General features: G+C 41.1%; 1 protein-coding gene across 2 annotated transcripts in view; it reads right to left on the bottom strand.

The window, feature by feature from the left end:
* Positions 1 to 15234, bottom strand: part of LOC144495903 (cytosolic non-specific dipeptidase-like) — a 48453-nt gene that overhangs the window by 15298 nt on the left and 17921 nt on the right. For both annotated transcript variants that reach the window (XM_078216698.1, XM_078216699.1), the window contains exons 3-7: positions 8979 to 9122; positions 8529 to 8691; positions 4217 to 4305; positions 1461 to 1661; positions 689 to 773 (exon numbers count right to left, since the gene is read on the bottom strand). In XM_078216698.1, the coding sequence (XP_078072824.1) occupies positions 689 to 773; positions 1461 to 1661; positions 4217 to 4305; positions 8529 to 8691; positions 8979 to 9122 (682 nt within the window). The remainder of the gene's footprint in view (positions 1 to 688; positions 774 to 1460; positions 1662 to 4216; positions 4306 to 8528; positions 8692 to 8978; positions 9123 to 15234) is intronic.

Genomic DNA, 15234 nt, shown 5'->3' with positions numbered 1-15234 from the left:
TGATGGGCCGAATGGCCTCCTTGTGCACTGTAGGGATTCTATCTTCCGGGGCTTCAACCATCCAGAAAATGTGAGCTCAGATCTTTGACCGTGCCTGAGCCAAGTTTGAGGTTTTAGAAATTCATTGCCTTAACTCAAAAGAAGTTTTGTTAATTTTGTGGAAAACATCATTGCAGAGAACTAATTAACATTTTTACTGCATTTAGTCAGCAGACCACAGTGGCATGGTGGCGAAAATGGAAGCACACTTATCTTTTTAAAAAGATAAAAAAGTGCTGCAACTCTCCTTTACAAAAATATTTTCACTTAAACAATAAAACAACAAACGGTGTTGTAAACTTTCTTGTTAGCAACAAATCCATGCTGTTTGCAATGTTTGGGGAGTGGGGGGGCGGGGGGGGGGGGGTGTGTGTGTGGAGAAACAGTTCAGGATGAGGTCGTGCATGTAAGCTGACCATATTGATTTCTTAAGGAACAGTGTCCCTAATGTTTCTTTCCTCCCAGTGAAAGGATGTCAATATCCAACGTGTGTGGAAATTGAATAAATAAGGACCTAAAAATTCTGGTCTTGTATTTCAAGAAACTACGTATCTAAATAACCAATGTATTACAGCAAATACATTCTTGAAAACAGGATTAATTACTGTTAGTCCATTTATTGTAGAGTTAACAATTCATGAGTTCTTACCCAGTAAATATATCAGGTCTGTCATTGCTTCGTGTATTGTACCACCAAAGACACCAGAGTGCAGATCCTTATCAGAGCATTCAACCTGGACATTGAAACCATGTTAACATCTGATACTTCATATTTACACAGCACATTTCCATTCCTTACTGCTAGGCTACTGCAGCAATGTCTAATACAGCATGATTGTGGGTCTGGCTCAAATGCAGATCCTGAGGTACAGGGTGTACTAAGGCAGTTACATCCAGCAGAGCTCTTCCACTAAAGCCTTCACCACACTGATCCAGAATCAAAAAACATGAAGCAAAATACTCCAGATGCTGGAACTCTGAAATAAAGCATTTTTAGATTTTATCTGTTTCTTTACTATTCCATGCCAATCATTCTTTGGCCTTGCACTATTATCACTTTCTTCATTTAATCAATCCCACCCTCCAATCGACCCTTCTGTTGCTTCCACCCACAACCCTATTTCTTCCTGTCTCTGCACTTGCTTAGGAGCTGTTAACTTGCTAACTTCCAGTCCTTGAGACACAATCATCAATCTGAAATGTTAATTGCTTCTATCTCTACAACTGCACCTCAACCTTCTGAGTGTTTCCAGCATTTTCTATCTTTAAAATGTAACAATATCGAATCTGAAATTTAAACATTGCCAGGATAGAAATGAAACAACACTTAATTTAACAAGCATAAAATTCATCTTTAAACATTTGACGAATGAAAAGAAACATCTAGGACCATTTAAAATGAAAGAAACTGCAAGATGTACCTCCACAAAGAAGTAGCAGATGCCGCGAAGACCATACGTTATACAGGGTTTTTTCTTGCCAAGCCAGTAATTATCGGAAATGCAGACAAAATCTACACCCTTGAAGAAGGTGTCCTTGCGAGCATACACGAGGTCATCAAGACCTTCTGATCCGGACTCCTCCATTCCTTCAAAGCAGAACTTGATATTAACCGGGATATCCTACAGAAAAATCACAAGGAATCAGTCACAGCTCTCCAACAAGCAACTGGCTGCTTCTATTTACACAATCTGACACTTCAAATGTGTTGCATGGAAATACAAGCCACCAGTAAAGCTTCAGCACAGAAATAGGAGTTATTTACTGGTCCAGTAGTACAGAAAGAAAGTAAAAATTAAATATAGATATTGAAACAAATCTTTCATCAAATCAAACTTGACTAGTTAGCCATGCTTAATCACAGTATTTTGTATTAACTGATAATTGCATTTAATAGGTAAAATTCACCCATATATAAATAACATACAAAAATAACTACAAATAAACTAACAAGAGCTACGGTCTCCAATGCACAATATTCTGAAGGACTATTACTGATTACAATAACTGTACCATGTTCAGTGAACTGCTTTGTACTGCTGAAGAAAGGTGCAAAGCTAAACAAAATCACTAGGATCATTCTTCTTGTCAATAAAGAACTAAAACATAATAGAGACATTGAATAACTCGTAACATAGCTGGTAATCCATACAGCCTCATTGCAGCTTTGTAGAGAAGCAGTGGCGTTCCCCAAGGTTGGATTCATCATCAGATTTATTATGTATTCAGAGTTGCAGCAGCAATTAGAGAGATGGTGGCATAGTGGTGACATCACTGGACTAGCAACCAACAGGCTTACGCTAATATTCTGGGGACATGGGTTTGTATCCCACGTGGGAGTTGGTGGAAATTAAATTCAATTAAAAAAACTAGTTTCAGTAACAATGATCGTGAAATCTTTGTTGATTGTTGTAAAAACTCATCTGGTTCACTAATGCTCTTTAGGGAAAGAAATGTGCCACCTGACCCACATGTGACTCCTGACTTACTGTCCTCTGAAAGGGCCTAGTCCTAGGGCAATTCGGGGCGGGTAACAAATGTTGGCCTTGCCAGTGACACCCACATATAATCATAGAATCCTTACAATGCAGAAGACCATTTGGCTCCACGAGTCTGCACTGACTCTCCAACAGAGCATCTTAGCCAGGCTCACCGCTCTATCCTATCCCCGTAACCCCATGCATTTACCCCATTAATCCTCTAACCTACACATCTTGGGACACAAAAGGGACAATTTTGCCAATCCACCCAACCTGCACATTTTTGAACTGTGGAAGGAAACGGGAGTATCTGAAGGAAACCCACGCAGACACGGGGAGAATGTGTGAACTCGTACACAATCACTCAAGGTTGGAATCGAATAAATCTTTTTTTGAAAATCACACCAGGCTGAATCCTCTTCAGGAGCTTCACTCACCTCAGCACCATTTTTTTCATTGTAAACCATGGATTGAAACAAACTAGAAGTTCCTAGGTATTAGCTACAGCTTACACTGTTCTATCTGCTCTCATCAGGAATGTATTAGGGATGCTGTCAGACAGTTTCCACATCCATGAATTTTAAGTTGCCTAATGTTCCAGTTCACGGCTGCTTTCAAAGGGTCTCCTACTTGAAACATAGGCTGCTGACTGCAGCAGGATTGAACTTTTACTGCTGGAATACAATTCTGTCTCCCAAATCAAATCCTCCTGAAATGGTATCCTAAAGAACATAAGAGCAGGAATAGACCATATGGCCCGTCGCGCCAGCTTAGCCATTCAGCAATTTGGACTTCAACTCCAAGTTCCTGCCCGCTCCCCATAGCACTTAATTCCTTGAGACACCAAAAATCTGTCTTTCTCAGCTTTAAACATATTCAGCAATGGAGCACCTACAACCCTCTGGGGTAGGGGGTAGCAAAAATTCACAACCCTCGCAGTGAAGAAACTTCTCATCTCATTTCTTAAATGATCGGCCCCTCATCCTGAGACTCTTCTCTTGTGTTTTAGATTCCCCGACCAATGGGAACCAGGTTTCAAGAATGAAGTGGAGAAAACGGAAGGGGTTGGGGAAAGAGGAGGGAAGTTGCATTGTTTGCATCTGATTCTAACAGTTGAATAAACATTACAAAATTTTGAATTGGGAAGAATCATTTTATAAAGTTTCCCCGACCAACAATGCTTCAAGATTTAATTAACTCTGTCCACATGCTCATACCTTGAACCAAACATTTTACAGATTAAGGATGGAATTCTCCGGTTTCGCATGCCCCACTGCTGCTGCCATCGAGAATGGAAAATCAGCCAAATCTCCGCCCACAGCTGCAGGACAGGATAATCCCAGCCACGGCTAAGGTCAGAGAGTTCCGGCCCAAGTCTTTATTCAATGAAAATATAGATTTTAACCTAGTCACCTCTGAGGAACACAGCATTTCGAGCATTGAACCTTTCGGGAAAAAGACAAACATCACACTTTTGCTGTAATAAAGCGTCTACTCGGGAAGTTCACATTCCAAGTTGTGTCCACACAGCAATCGTCATGTTCAGGACCCATCATTAAATTTTGCACCAATTACTGGAGTGAGAGTTTAGCAACTGGCAAGGAAAGACTGCGGTTAGCAGAAATCTTTGAACTTTTAGGGATAACGCATTACAGCACACACAACAAAAATTTATCACTAAAGATAACATTTATTACCTGCTTTAGTTTTTGAAGAGCTTCAATACAGTTCAGCCATGCCAGCACTGGTCCTTTGTCATCAGTGGAACCTCTCCCATATAGTTTTCCTATAAAAGTTTCAAATATTAGAATTTTTTTTTGACAGTCAGGGTAGTCTTTTGATTCAATTTATCCACAGGCTGTGGGAACATTTGCAAGGCCAACATTTATTGTCCATCTCCAATTGCCGTCAGGAAAGTGGTGGAGACATCAGGATATTGATGGTGAGAGATGCAATGGTTGTAATCCTATAAATGCCAAGGGGAGGTGGTTAGACTCTATGGAGAATATCATTGCTTGGGTTTGGTGTGGTATCAATATTACATTCCACTTATCAGTCTAAACCTGAACATTGTTCAGGTCTTGCTGCCTGCAGCCATCATGTAAGGAGTTGTAAACTGCGCTGAACATGGTTCAATCATCAGCAAACATCTCCACTCTGACCTTATAATGGAGGGAAAGTTATTTATGAAGCAGCAGATAGTCGAGCTTACAACACTACCCTAAAGAACTGCTGCAGTGATGTCCTGGGGCTGAGGTGATTGGCCTCCAACAACCACAATCACCTTGCTTTGAGCCTGGTAGTACTTCAGCCAGTGGAGAATTCCACCCCCCCCTCCATGTCCACCCCACCGATTCTCACCAACTGAAGTTTCACTAGGCCTCCGGCATACTCATCCACTCTCAGCTTACCTCATGAAACCAGCTCTTCTGTCCATGTTTGGACTCCAGCTATAACGAGTGATCCTGGCAGAATTCAAACTACCGTCAATGATCCCTTCAATCAATGCTGATGACTGGCAATGTGCTGATGGGGCAGTTTCCAAAGCAACTTAAATAAAATTAATCTGATGATATGCCAGAGTTCAGAACATTTTATCAGCCTTCCCACTTTGCCAATAATCAGCTGACTAACAGGTAGAGATCTAATTACCTATCAATTCCTGTATCAATAATGGACATTTCCAAGACAGGCATGTCTTGTCCAACTGAACTCTAAACATCAGATGACAGCATTAATGAGTGTTATGAAATCAGTCAGCAGAACCCAACACTCAGCTAGAATCTTGAGCTTGGGAGTTAGCAAATGGAGGTCAGGGATTGAAACGGAACTTGCTGAAGACTGCGCTGGGACCCCCTAAACAGAACTACAAACCATTATGTGGATTGGGTGGAACAGGCGAGGTCTTCTTAAAGCAATAAACAGAAACACAATAAAAGGCCACTATGCCAAACAGAATGATTTTAAAACAAACTTATCTAGACAATCTAGTTAGGTAAAACAAGGTTCCAGAATGAAAATCTTTTATACAATTACATAGAATTTAGCCCAAGCGTGTTTGAAAATGAGAAGTCTGATTTTAAGAAACAAACAAAATGGAGATGGTGTCATTTTGAAAAATGCTCAATAAGATTTCTGCATTTATTCCAGTAATAAAAATGTGAATTCTTTCCTATCAAGCTCCATGAACCTTCAGATCTTACTTCATCTCATACCATCAGCACATTCTTCTACTCCTTCCTTTCTGCATGAATTCATGTAGCTTCCCCTTAAACACAACCATAGGCGGCACAAAAGAAATTGCAAAAGATCAGGAAGAGCAATATTCCAAAAATAATGTCTCTTCATGAAAATAACAATCACTCATCTTAAATGATGAAACTCATCTGTGTTTCAGTGTCTGTAATGGAGGAATGGAGTATTTGTTTGTAATTTTAAAATCAATATTAAATATCCCATCCTGTTACCTGCTGAATTTGTTCATATATTTTTTGTTACAACACGATAGTGCCATATTTGTACACTCCTAACCGGATTATTTTATATACATATGAATTTTTCAATGCAATGTCGCACTGCAATTCAGCCTTTGGACTGCAAATGTGTTTCCCAAGTTAAATATTTTATATAGAGCTTAATAGAAATAAATAAATTTAAATTTGATTATTGAAATAAATACAGGAATCCTACTGAACTTATTTCTTTTGTTACAACTTCTTCATTTTGTTTCAGTTTCTCTAAATCAGGCTTTCCATTTTCAATAAACTTCACTTCAGAGTGTATGCAGTGGGAAGTACATGACTTTCTGCACACTTCCTGTTATTTAAAAACTTCATGTTCCTAGCAGCTGTTTCGTTCATTAATATGAGAACCTATTTCCTACAAGTAATACTTGTGTCCACACCCAGCATTGCGTTAGCTATAAGCATGTGATAGAGTATTAATGTGCTTTTGTGTGTTGCCGGAGTAAAAATTGCACCAACATCTTACAAACTCCTGACCTCCAGTGATATGCAAACAGACCACTTTTAGATGGAAGGAAATCTGATCCCTCTCTGTACTTGTGGCCTGCCTTCTAACTTGAGTAAGAAGTCTCACAACACCAGGTTAAAGTCCAACAGGTTTATTTGGTAGCAAATACCATAAGCTTTCGGAGCAATGCTCCTTCGTCAGATGGAATGGTCCACATCATGACTACCTTCTAACTTGAGAACAGCATTGGCAGAGTCCAGGAACAACCAAAGAAATATATAAGCTTTTAACTAGCATCCCTCCTCTAATTAATAGATGAAGTTTGCATATTCACATCAACCCTTTTCCTTTGTGTACAAAAATCAATTAGAAGGAACTGTTTCATGATTGTTGCCAGCAATGCAACCGTAGGTTAATTTGGTCAAGAACAGTATACAGGGTCAGAAGGAAAATCAGTAGAAAAATCAAATCATTTTCCAAAAAGGCACATGTGTAATAATTAGGGAGGCTGTGCGCAGTAACTCAAAAGGCAATATCTGATGTGGTCCATACATCAAACATGAATAATGAGATTGACGGTGCTAATCTTTCTCCAATGGACAAGGATGATTTGTGGCCTCTGTGTAGCTTTTCAAAAAGGGGGGGGAAAAAAAAGAGGTCAGCTTGCTCTCAGTCACCAACTCTTCCAGTACCTCTCAAAGGCCATGCAAGAGAGAAGAAAATATGCAAACATAGTGTAGCAGCTTCATGTAACCATCCTTTGATTTCTCAATATTTAAATAGCAAAATCTCAATTTTAATTAATTCTGACTTTTAGTACAAGCAAAGATCCATAGATCTCCCCAGCAAATAAGAGCAGATGGTGACAATGAAAACAAAAGCAGGAAATTATGGAAACACTAAGCAATCAGACATTTGCAGAATGAACAGACAATTTACCATTCTGTATACATATCCTAGTTAAAAATTGAAAATACTAAGTCAGGAGGTGTATTACTATCATCAAAAGGTGTACTAAATATAAGACCATACAAAAATATGGGCAAAGATTTGGAAAAGTGTAAATAAAACAAGGATAAAGTTGATGAATAATGGTTGTCAGATCTATGCGGAACTCATTCTTTGACAATTTGCTGACTTTTTTTAGTGTAACCACGACCCTCCAATGACAAATCTTCACATGATTTTTTATGCTTTCAGTTCCAGATTACTTCATATTTTCCTTTGCGTTTTTAAACTGCTGACAGATTTTTTTTTAAATTACTGGGAACAGGATCTGGATACCAGATAAGGGGGCTGATGTTAAAATATTAAAATGCATTTTCTCAGATCAAAAACTAATGTCACATTTAGGGTTTAAAGGCAATTAGGGAAATGAATATTGTTGCACATGACCAAACAACAGTGATTCGGATCAAGACTTAACCTCTACTGAAAGAAAAGACCAATTATCTCTGCACTGTCTTAATTAATCTTTCATGGCTGTGGGAGATAGAAGGGTACTTCTCAAAAAGCTTTAATTCTCTTGTTAGTCAAAAATCTATCTACTTCTGCCTTAAAAATATTTAGTGATCCTGTCTCCACTGCACTTCAGAGAAAGAGAGATCCAAAGATTCAAGAACCTCAGAAAAAAAAGTCTTCTCATCTCCATCTTGAATGAGAGAGCCCTTATTTTAAAACAGTGATCCCTAGTTCTAGTCTCTCTCACTAAAGTAACATGTTTCAATAAGATCACCTCGCAATCTTCTAAACTCCAAAGGTAATTATTCAACTTTTCCTCATAGGATAACACCCATTTCGGGTATCAGTCAAGTGAATCTTTCCATAGAATCATTGAGCCCCTACAGTGCAGAAGGAGACAATTCAGCCCATTGAGTCTGCATCAATTCTCCGAAAGAGCATTTTTACTCAGACACACACCACCCTATCTTCATAATCCCATGCATTTACCGTGGCTAATCCACCTAACCTACACATCTTTGGGCAGTAGGAGGCAATTTAGCATGGCCAATCCAATTGGAAAAAAAACCTTCTTACCATCTTTTTCTACCAGGGTGAAGGGCTCAGTGTCCCAGCCATCCTCAATTTGGGCCGGCTGAACATCCAGATGACCATAGATGCATAGTGTCTTCTTTTTTGGGTCATTGCCGAGTGTGGCCAATATGATTGGAGGAAGAGGAATCTTTGTTCCATCAGGCAGCTGAAAATAAGCACATTGTGTGAGATCAAAGTTATGATTTGCGGAAGATTGTAAAACGTGATTGCAGAGAGTACCAATTAGTAATTTCAGATGTTCAATCCCAAAGAACTGATTACACAAATAAAACTATCAAGTTATTGAAAGGTGTAAAGTGGGTTGTCAGCCCCCAGGAAACCATTCTCAAGATTCAACATTCTGAGGAGCAGAAAAGAGAAAAGGAAAGAACATTCGGAAGAGACATATGTATAAAATTGAAGGGAGTTTCAATGTGATCAATTGGTTCTCACCGTTTGTTGTCCAATATCAGCCAGTTCCACAGATCCACCCAGTCGTTCTATCTCTTTGCCAACAAATTCCACCATCCTTCTGGTTTCGCCCCTCTTCTCTGGCCATGCCGAGACACTCTGAATTGCCACCCAATCTGCCAGACGCTATGGAAACAAGAGACAGGGAACTGAACTCAAAAAGCTGCCTTGACGTCTGGGATTTTCTCCACAGATTAAAGGTGAATTAGCCGTCAAATGGACGGTTATGATGAGGTCTGTTTTCTGCAAACACTCCCCAATATGAATTCTATCTATACAGCCACAGCCACACACACATTACATCCATTTTGTAGCTATTTAATTATCTGGGATTTTATGCCTCATTTCTGGCACACTAACCATTTTAACCGAGTATTACAAGAACACAAGAGACAGGAGCAGGAGGAGATCACGCTCCTTAACTAGTGAAAGGCTGAGGTTCCATGGATAACCAGTGAAGTTACAGCACAAATGCAGTTTTAAGCAAGCTTTACAATGGATATAAGGGGAGGATATCGAGAAATTGGAGAAACTAAAAGTCAGTAGGAAAGAATTAACATTGAATCAAATCAGCACAAGCATACAACACAATCTCCAGACTAAACACTGAGATTCATTTCTAGAGGAACAGTGTTAAAAAATAGAGAAGTAATGTTAAATTTGTATCAAACCTTGATTCAACCATTCTTGGGAGTGCAGTGAATAGCTCTGTTCTCCATATTAAAAAACTATTGAGGCATTGGAAAAGGTGCAATAAAAGTTGACAGAAGGTGATAAACAGAATTGAGAACTTATAATGACTCTTTTCTCCAGGAAAAAGAAGGATGAGGAGTGATCTGATAAAAGCCTTCATGGTTATGACTTGCGTAGAATTACAGAAAATGATTCCATTTGTAGGGGTGGCCAAAACAAGCGATGATACATACAAAACAGTCATTAATAAATGTAATAGTGAAGGCAGGATCAAAAAGATCCAAAGCAGTAGGGAGACAGAAGAGAAGTTTGAGGACAGCACAGAAGTTAAAAGGGAGCACATTAAGTAGTAAAGGGAGTGTCAGTAATCCTAGTACCAGACAGATCAGGCAAAAGCAAGACAGAGAGCAAGGGAAGTCCAGATTAAACTGCATTTATTTCAATGCAAGAGGCCTGGCGGGCAAGGCAGATGAACTCAGGGCATGGATGGGTATGTGGGACTGGGATATCATAGCAATTACTGAAACATGGCTAAGGGAGGGACAGGACTGGCAGCTCAATGTTCCAGGGTACAGATGCTATAGGAAAGATAGAACAGGAGGTAAAAGAGGAGGGGGAGTTGAACTTTTGATTAGGGAAAACATCACGGCCGTACTGAGAGGGGATGTATCCGAGGGTTCAGCCACTGAGTCTATATGGGTAGAACTGAGAAATAAGAAGGGGAAAATCACTTTGACAGGGCTGTACTACAGGCCCCCAAATAGTCGGAGGAAAATTGAGGAACAAATATGTAAGGAGATTACAGATAGCTACAAGAAAAATAGGGTGGTAATAGTTGGAGATTTTAACTTTCCCGACATTGACTGGGACAGCCATAGTATTAGAGGGTTGGATGGAGACAAATTTGTTGAGTGTATTCAGGAGGAATTTCTCATTCAGTATGTGGATGGCCCGACTAGAGAGAGGGCAAAACTTGACCTCCTCTTGGGAAATAAGGAAGGGCAGGTGACAGAAGTGTTAGTGAGGCACCACTTTGGGACCAGCGACCATAATTCTATTAGTTTTAAGATAGCTATGGAGAATGATAGGTCTGCCCAAAAGTTAAAATTCTAAATTGGGGCAAGGCCAATTTTGATGGTATCAGGCAGGAAGTTTCAAAAGTTAATTGGGGGAGTCTGTGGGAAGGCAAAGGGATGTCTGGTAAGTGGCACACTTTCAAAAGTGTGTTAACCAGGGTTCAGGGTAAACACATTCCTCTTAGAGTGAAGGGCAAGGCTGGCAAAAGTCGGGAACCCTGGATGACTCGGGATATTGAGGCCCTGGTCAAGAAGAAGAAAGAGGCACATAACATGCATAGGCAGCTGGGATCAAGCGAATCCCTTGAAGAATATAGCGGGTGTAGGAGTAGAGTTAAGAGAGAAATCAGGAAGGCAAAAAGGGGACACGAGATTATTTTGGCAGATAAAGCAAAGGAGAATCCAAAGAGCTTCTACAAATACATAAAGGGCAAAAGAGTAACAAGAGAGAGGCCTCTTAAGGATCAACAAGAGGCCCTTAAGAGGGCCTCTTAAGGATCAACAAGGTCATCTATGTGCGGATCCACAAGAGATAGGTGAGATCCTAAATGAATATTTCTCATCAGTATTTACTGTTGAGAAAAGCATGGATGTTGGGGAACTTGGGGGAATAAATAGTGATGTCTTGAGGAGTGTACATATTACAGAGAAGGAGGTACTGGAAGTCTTAAAGCGCATCAAGATAGATAAATCCCCGAGGCCTGATGAAGTGTATCCCAGGATATTATGGGAGGCTAGGGAGGAAATTGCGGGTGCCCTAGCCGAGATATTTGAATCATCGATAGTCACGGGTGAGGTGCCTGAAAATTGGAGAGTGGCAAATGTTGTGCCTTTGTTTAAAAACAGGGCTGCAGGGAAAAGCCTGGGAACTACAGGCCAGTGAGCCTCACATCTGTGGTGGGTAAATTGTTGGAAGGTATTTTGAGAGACAGGATCTACAGGCATTTAGAGACACAAGGACTGATTAGGGACAGTCAGCATGGCTTTGTGAGTGGAAAATCATGTCTCACAAATTTGATTGAGTTTTTTGAAGGGGTAACCAAGAAGGTAGATGAGGGCAGTGCAGTTGATGTTGTCTACATGGACTTTAGCAAGGCCTTTGACAAGGTACCGCATGGTAGGTTGTTGCATAAGGTTAAATCTCACAAGGTTCAGGGTGAGGTATCTAAATGGATACAAAATTGGCTTCTAGACAGAAGCCAGAGGGTGGTTGTAGAGAATTGTTTTTTCAAACTGGAGGCCCGTGACCAGCGGTGTGCTTCAGTGCTGGGCCCACTGTTATTTGTCATTTATATTAATGATTTGGATGAGAATATAGGAGGCATGGTTAGTAAGTTTGCAGATGACACTAAGATTGGTGGCACAGTAGACAGTAAAAAAAGTTATCTCCAATTGCAACAGGATCTTGATCAATTGGGCCAGTGGGCTGACGAATGGCAAATGGAGTTTAATTTAGACAAATGCGAGGTGATGCATTTTGGTAGATTGAACCAGGGCAGGACTTACTCAGTTAATGGTAGGGCATTGGGGAGAGTTACAGAACAAAGAGATCTCGGGGTACACGTTCATAGCTCCTTGAAAGTGGAGTCACAGGTGGACAGAGTGGTGAAGACGGCATTCAGCATGCTTGGTTTCATCGGTCAGAACATTAAATACAGGAGTTGGAATGTCTTGTTGAAGTTGTACAAGACATTGGTAAGGCCACACTTGGAATACTGTGTGCAATTCTGGTCACCCTATTGTAGAAAGGATATTATTAAACTACAAAGAGTGCAGAAAAGATTTACTAGGATGCTACCGGGACTTGAAGGTTTGAGTTATTAGGAGAGGCTGGATAGACTGGGACTTTTTTCTCTGGAGCGTAGGAGGCTGAGGGGTGATCGTATAGAGGTCTATAAAATAATGAGGGGCATAGATTAGCTAGATAGTCAATATCTTTTCCCAAAGGTAGGGGAGTCTAAAACTAGAGGGCATAGGTTTAAGGTGAGAGGGGAGAGATACAAAAGTGTCCAGAGGGGCAATTTTTTCACACAGAGGGTGGTGAGTGTCTGGAACAAGCTGCCGGAGGTAGTAGTCGAGGCAGGTACAATTTTGTCTTTTAAAAAGCATTTAGATAATTACATGGGTACGATGGATATAGAGGGATATGGGCCAAATGCGGGCAGTTGGGATTAGCTTAGGGGTTTTCAAAAAAAAAGGGCGGCATGGACAAGTTGGGCCGAAGGGCCTGTTTCCATGCTGTAAACCTCTATGACTCTCGGAGAAACATTTTTTCCTAAACAACGATGAGAATATAAAATTTACTACCACAAGGAACAGTTCAGCTAACTGCATAGATGTATTTAGCAGAAGCCAGATAAATAAGGGGGAGAAAGAAACCTAAATATCAGCAGAGTCCGTTGGACCAATTGGTTTGTTTGTTTGCAAACTCAATGCAGTTCTGGGAATAGAAGGTTTCCAAACTATGACTTGAGACTCCAAATAGGGTTGCAGAGAGAGACAGTATGGCATCACGAGTTCCCCCTCCTGAGATTCCACACCGTCCCAGTTCCAGACAGTGTCCAGTCCTGCCCTTGCCTCACCAGCTCCGAGCTGGTCAGGAGAGTCCAGTCTGGTACCGAAATTATGAACTATGAGCTTGACGTGCAAGTCATGGATTTTGTCCTCCCCCACTTTATCTTTCTCCCACTGAATCTTTCGACTTGATCTGATCTCAGTACTGGTGGCCTGGATCCCACCAGCTTCTTTTTTAAAACCTTCTCCGCAAGGGCAATTAAAAAATAAAGAGCATAGTGGACTCACTAACTCAGAGCTCCTGTTCCTTGACTTATATTGGAATCTGGTACACACTAAGAGATAGGTAGGTGGATCAACAAATGGATTGGTCTGAAGCAATTAACTGCAGCCTGAGGAAGAGTAAATTCTTACATTGATAAGCATGTGGGCAGTGACCGAGAGTGCATTGGAAGCTTGGTCGGGGTGGGGAATAACCTTTGTAACTATATGATCACGTTTGAAAGCGGACAGCATCAATTACAAAGCTTTCCTCCTTGCATTAGATAACTCCAGTGGAGTGTGGAGGAGTCAACTTTACAAGAATAGCAAGATCATAATTTAAAATATGTCAAGAAAATATGAAATTCTTGATGGAAAATAACTGGCGGCACAACAAGAGCATAGGACTGGTAAAGGTGCTGATTAGAGAGTGCGCTTCGGGAGGTGGGGGGGTGGGAGGAAAGAGGAGAACAGGTGAAAGAAGGTTCACTGAGTCTTCTGGCACTGAGGGACAAGGGGAGCTCTGCTGAAAACCAAGTACATAAATAACCTTTTTCAAAATATTTTAATAGATTTTGATGCATGATTTTTCATATTTATAAGTTACTCTATAATACATGAACTTTTAATTATATACTGCTGTTAGTGTGCTGCTTTATTTGCTGTTTAGTTGGCGACTGGGGTCATGTTAATTTTCAAGTGTTAAAATGACGTCACATTAGAAAATGGAAAGCACTGGGGTTGACCACAGTACCACCCAGGCCCTATTCCCGTAACCCCGCATATTTCCCTGCTAAGTCCCTGACACTAGGGTCAATTTAGCACAACCAATCAACCTACCCGCACATCTTTGGACTATGGGAGGAAACCAGAGCACCCGGAGGAAACCCACGCAGACACGGGGAGAATGTGCAAACTCCACACAGACAGTGGCCCGAGGCTGGAATTGAACCTGGTCCCTGGCGCTGTGAGGCAGTAGTGCTAACCACTGTGCCACCGTGCCGCCCAAAGGGACCTGATCTCAGAGCTCCAACTATCAAAAGCAAGGAGGGAAATCTCTTTCCTGGCTTGAGTCACACCCAGCACACTGGAAGAATGTTGTGGTTGTCAGGGCTAATCATGTCAGCTCTGGAGTGGATTAAATGTACAGGGAGAGATCTTGCGCAATGATTCCTACAGCCACACTTATTTTGAGGTAGGTAAAAAAAGGTCTGAGTGTGTGTTTTAAAAGAAAAACTTTAATCTAGATTGAGCTGAGATTTGATTTCAAGTAAGAATTGGATTGCAGTTTTCAGACCTTGTACACAATTCGGCCAAGATTTCAGAATCCCGCCTTCACACTTCAATAATCTTTTCTCAAATTACAAAATTGTAGTTTGCAGGTTTCATCTCCTAAAGGGTAGCCTCAAGGATGCAAAGAAGACACTTGCCAGTAGAGTCTGACAGCAGAGACATAGCCCCCGTGGTGACATGCAGGGTGCTGGGGATGGGAGGATCTGGGGGAGATTTGGGGGAAGATGCAAGATGGGGTTCAGCACTCACCCTTGCTGCACGGATGAGGTCATTGACTTTTTTCTGGCACTGTTTCCAGGTTCAGGGGGCCAGTGCCCCGGCACTGACTTCCTCCCAGGGGGAGGGGGCCACACATCGGTGTCCGGAGGAGATGGGGGCCTTGTGCAAGAGGGTCCGGGGTG

This window comes from Mustelus asterias, chromosome 7, assembly GCF_964213995.1.
Source record: "Mustelus asterias chromosome 7, sMusAst1.hap1.1, whole genome shotgun sequence".
NCBI lineage: Eukaryota > Metazoa > Chordata > Chondrichthyes > Carcharhiniformes > Triakidae > Mustelus > Mustelus asterias.
This window is presented reverse-complemented; position numbering and strand designations above follow the sequence as displayed.